The 3777-nt window shown below is 37.4% G+C and overlaps 1 protein-coding gene across 1 annotated transcript in view; it reads left to right on the plus strand. All coding sequences in view use genetic code 11, as the record gives it.

Moving 5' to 3' along the window:
• Positions 1 to 3484, plus strand: part of EGR_10378 (hypothetical protein) — a gene marked incomplete at both ends in the record, with an annotated part of 5724 nt that extends 2240 nt beyond the window's left edge. Inside the window, 3 exons of the mRNA XM_024499627.1 lie at positions 1132 to 1216; positions 2109 to 2599; positions 3423 to 3484. Coding sequence (XP_024345955.1) covers positions 1132 to 1216; positions 2109 to 2599; positions 3423 to 3484 — 638 coding nt within the window. The remainder of the gene's footprint in view (positions 1 to 1131; positions 1217 to 2108; positions 2600 to 3422) is intronic.
• Positions 3485 to 3777: the final 293 nt, after the last annotated feature.

The following is a 3777-nucleotide window of genomic DNA, read 5'->3' on the forward strand; positions in this document are numbered from 1 at the left end:
CATTTTTGCATTTCTCCGTGTCTAGAAGCGTAACAGATGTTGCCATCTTTGTGCTCCGGCTCACAGAAATTTGCTCATATTTAATTTAATCGGGCGAGTGTAGACGATTTGTGAAGCGCGCGCTGACTTGTCACGGTCACGGTTTCCTCTCTTCTAGTGTCAAAGCACGAATATGGAACGAACCTTGATGAGTCAGATATGCGCAATGGTGCGAGGGCATATGCTGTCAAGTGGTCACTTTAAACTCTGCAGTGTGTGCATCATGCGTAACTGTTTGTCGAATCTGAGGTGACGGTGCTGAACTGCGTGGCACACCAGTGTGCTTTCAATTGGTATTTGAAAACTTAATTTGAGTGACAGACATGTCATTGCTTCTGCCATTTTATGCCTTTGATGCACGACCTATTTGTAGTTGAGCCTCAGTCTTCTAAGCTAGAATCTCTTGAAAATATTTTTTTTTCAAGGCAACATTATATTGGCTCTGTGATTGCAATTCTTAGAGTTCGCCTAACTGAAAGTCAGGATATAGAAGGGAGGAGGAATTTAAGGAAATTATGCCTATATAGCACGTAAATATGCGTAGCTTTTCCGGGTGGTGATGTGATGACAAATGAGCTGTGCATTACCTCACTGTTATTCTTTTTTAGAGTATGGAATTTGCTCACTGATAGTTATGTCCACGACCTCTTCGCGCTTCTCTTCCAGCCTTCACAGCAGAATGCCTTTGTCAAGTCGAATTCGGCCTAGCGCTTTGTGTGGTTTGATAATCTAATCGAAGCTCAGCCCTAACGCTTCAATGTGAGATTTCCAAATTTGCAACAATCGACATTTAAAATTGCGACCTTGTGGCTTAAGGATAGGTGGAATAATTGAGAGCGAATTTATGAAACATTGCACAAGCATTTGCTTTACAACTAAGGAAACTTTACCAATGGTTCTTGTTTTTTTTAGTCTTTCTATTTAATTGACCGAAAAACCTTTTAATTTAGTCACATTGTCTTTTCGGATTTAAAATGCACTGTATATCTAGTTACCAGACTTTCATTCATGTGTATACTTTACTCCTTCAGACAATTTAATTGCATAGACACTCGAGAATTAATTGCTGCTAATAATGAGTACGTTTTTTAGGTGACAAGCAGCCCATTTTCACCAAGCAGGCTATCGGCTCCTGCGACGGAAATGAACACCGACCCCCCTTAAACCTTGCTAATCTGTAAACTACTAACTTATTTTCCAAAAAGTGAAAGTCCTTTTCTACTTCCTCTTCTTGATTCAATAATATGAAAGCGAAGCTAAAAGAAAAGGACTCAAAATTTGACTTATTTGCGATCAATTAATTAATCAAGCTTAAAGTTGAGTTTGAGAATTGGTGATCTAGTTAGAAAAAAGAAAGCAAAATTGCGCCTGGTTTTTTGCTAAAATAGTTAAAGTCGTAACAGTCATGGACCTACCAATCAAGTACTTAGGCCAAGTTATTGTTGACTTTTGAAAATCCAATTATATTTTGAAAGTAAAAGCCAATACATCTGTGGTCATTGGATAACAATAAGGAACCCCAAAATGGTGGATAATCCCTCGCTTATAGATAAACCGGTAGGCCATAGGCGTAGCCCTCAACCCAAAGGAGTAAGTGTGCGTACAATTTAAGGAAAGTAGGCAAATTATTCTGAAATTTGCGAATATTTGTTTTGTTGGAAGTGTTTAAACATACTAATTTCTTAATGTCAAGCAGAATGTTTGGAACATAAATGTAAAACAACTCTGTATAAACTCAACTCTTCATAGCTTCGAATTATATTTTTTAATATGCTTGTAATCAAAGCGCTTACTTCCAAACTCCGTATCCGTTGCTGCCCTTGGTGTTGATGAAGGGAATATGCCCGTATGGATAATGAATCGTTTTGGGGTTGGCTAAATTGTACGAAACGTTCAACTGGTTGTAATTGTGAATTCTACGCGGAGAAAATCGGAAAATTTTGCACCTACAATGTTTGCAACTACATTTTTAGCTTTTGCAATAAACTCAAAACTCCTGATTCTGTTCCGTTTATAGCATTCGTTCTATATGACCGTTTCCTATGCTTTGAGCTCCAATCTATTTTTAGGTCTTGTCACAATATTGATACAGCACAGGTTAAACGAGTACTTTTGCGAAAAAAGAAGGACATTATTCTTCACTTGTATTCGGTTATTCAATTAACAACCAAGAGTGTTGATAGAAGAAAGGTTCTCAAGGCATCTGCCCTACAGAAAATTTTTAAAAAATCGTCGATGGAAGTGGACATTGAGCATATTATTAATTCTGAAGCTTATGTCTTGGGGTCTTTGCAGGATGGCCTGCATTGTTTCGATTTGCTTACGTCCGTGGAATTCTTCACTTGTTTGAATGATCGCTTTGCGACTAAAGTTAATCTAGAAAATGTCGTGGATGTTCTTTATGTTATATCTGCCAATTTGTCGAAACTTCGAAGTGAAATCCACTTGGTCTTCCGAAAAAACATTCAACCACACATTTGTCTTCGAATACTCACCGCATCAGCCATTGTATGTGCGGCTTTGAAGTCCTCACAGTTGGCTCTTGCCTACTCCCGAACGTGTTCTTCTTTACTAACGTGTTCTGTCGACGAACTATTGGCAGTTGTTCATTGTATACTGTGCTTATTTTGATTTAGGCAAGTGAACTTAATTTCCATGATTCCCGAGAAGTGTGTTGTTTTCCGTTTGAATAGATATCTTCATGCTTTGTTCTGCTCATTATCTTCACCTGGTACTTTTCGTGCTAGTTCCTTTTCTATCATAGCCCATTTTTAACTGGTTAAGGCCATTTTTAGTAGACAATAGATTATGTCTAACCGTTATCCAGCATGTGTCTTATTAATCCTAAAGTGTTTGGTTTTCGTGTGGATTTATACAGGTTTAAATAACAATCTTGCCACCGAGGTGACTCCATTTTCCATAAATTTAATAAACAATGGTTACACAAATTCCAATCTAGTTACTTATAAGTTGACGTTATGGTCTAACTAAAACCCGTTACTAGTCGAAGATAATATGCATTTTAATTTCTCTTTTACCATTAATATAAACCGTGTTACTGGATCTCCATTTTCCGTCTAATATGGCAATTTTTCCAGGTTTCTAGGCACTTTTCTATTGCTTTTTTCATATTTTGACCTACTTTATTATGTTTGCTTCACTGTGTACTTTTTTCGGGTTTCAAGTGGGATATTGAGTTAGATTATTTCATCAGGTATTTTTGGCCTCTATCTTCTAACTAGTAAGTGTTATACACCAATTTTAATTCCACGACCTTTAAAATGGCAGCAAGATTATCAACAACAGATATTACATTCTCACAAGAACGTGTTTACCCTATCATTAAGAATTTTTTTCCATTTGCGTACCTTATTACTCATCAGATTCGGATGTTGGGATCATTATAGGCTGGATGTCCGAAAGAGAAGCGAGGAAGTACTCGTAGGAATATGTGTATTGTAAAACGCAAGCTTTTTGCACATCGAGTACTTAAATGCAGTCCACAGTCCTGCAAAATAAGACGGACAAAATAAAGTGGTTTATTTTCGTGCATTAGACTTCTGCATTTATTGCCGGTGTGTTCATCAAATTAAAAGGAGAACCAAAATATTAACAAGTTTGAAAGACCAATTATGAGGTATTCCATCTCTACATGATAGTACGCGTGTGGATCACATCGCCACCTTTTATGAACTTGTTCAATTCTACTAGGAGCTTGGCTCCTTCGATGCAGTCCTC

This window comes from Echinococcus granulosus (assembly GCF_000524195.1).
Source record: "Echinococcus granulosus chromosome Unknown EG_S00214, whole genome shotgun sequence".
In the NCBI taxonomy this organism is placed as follows: Eukaryota; Metazoa; Platyhelminthes; class Cestoda; order Cyclophyllidea; family Taeniidae; genus Echinococcus; species Echinococcus granulosus.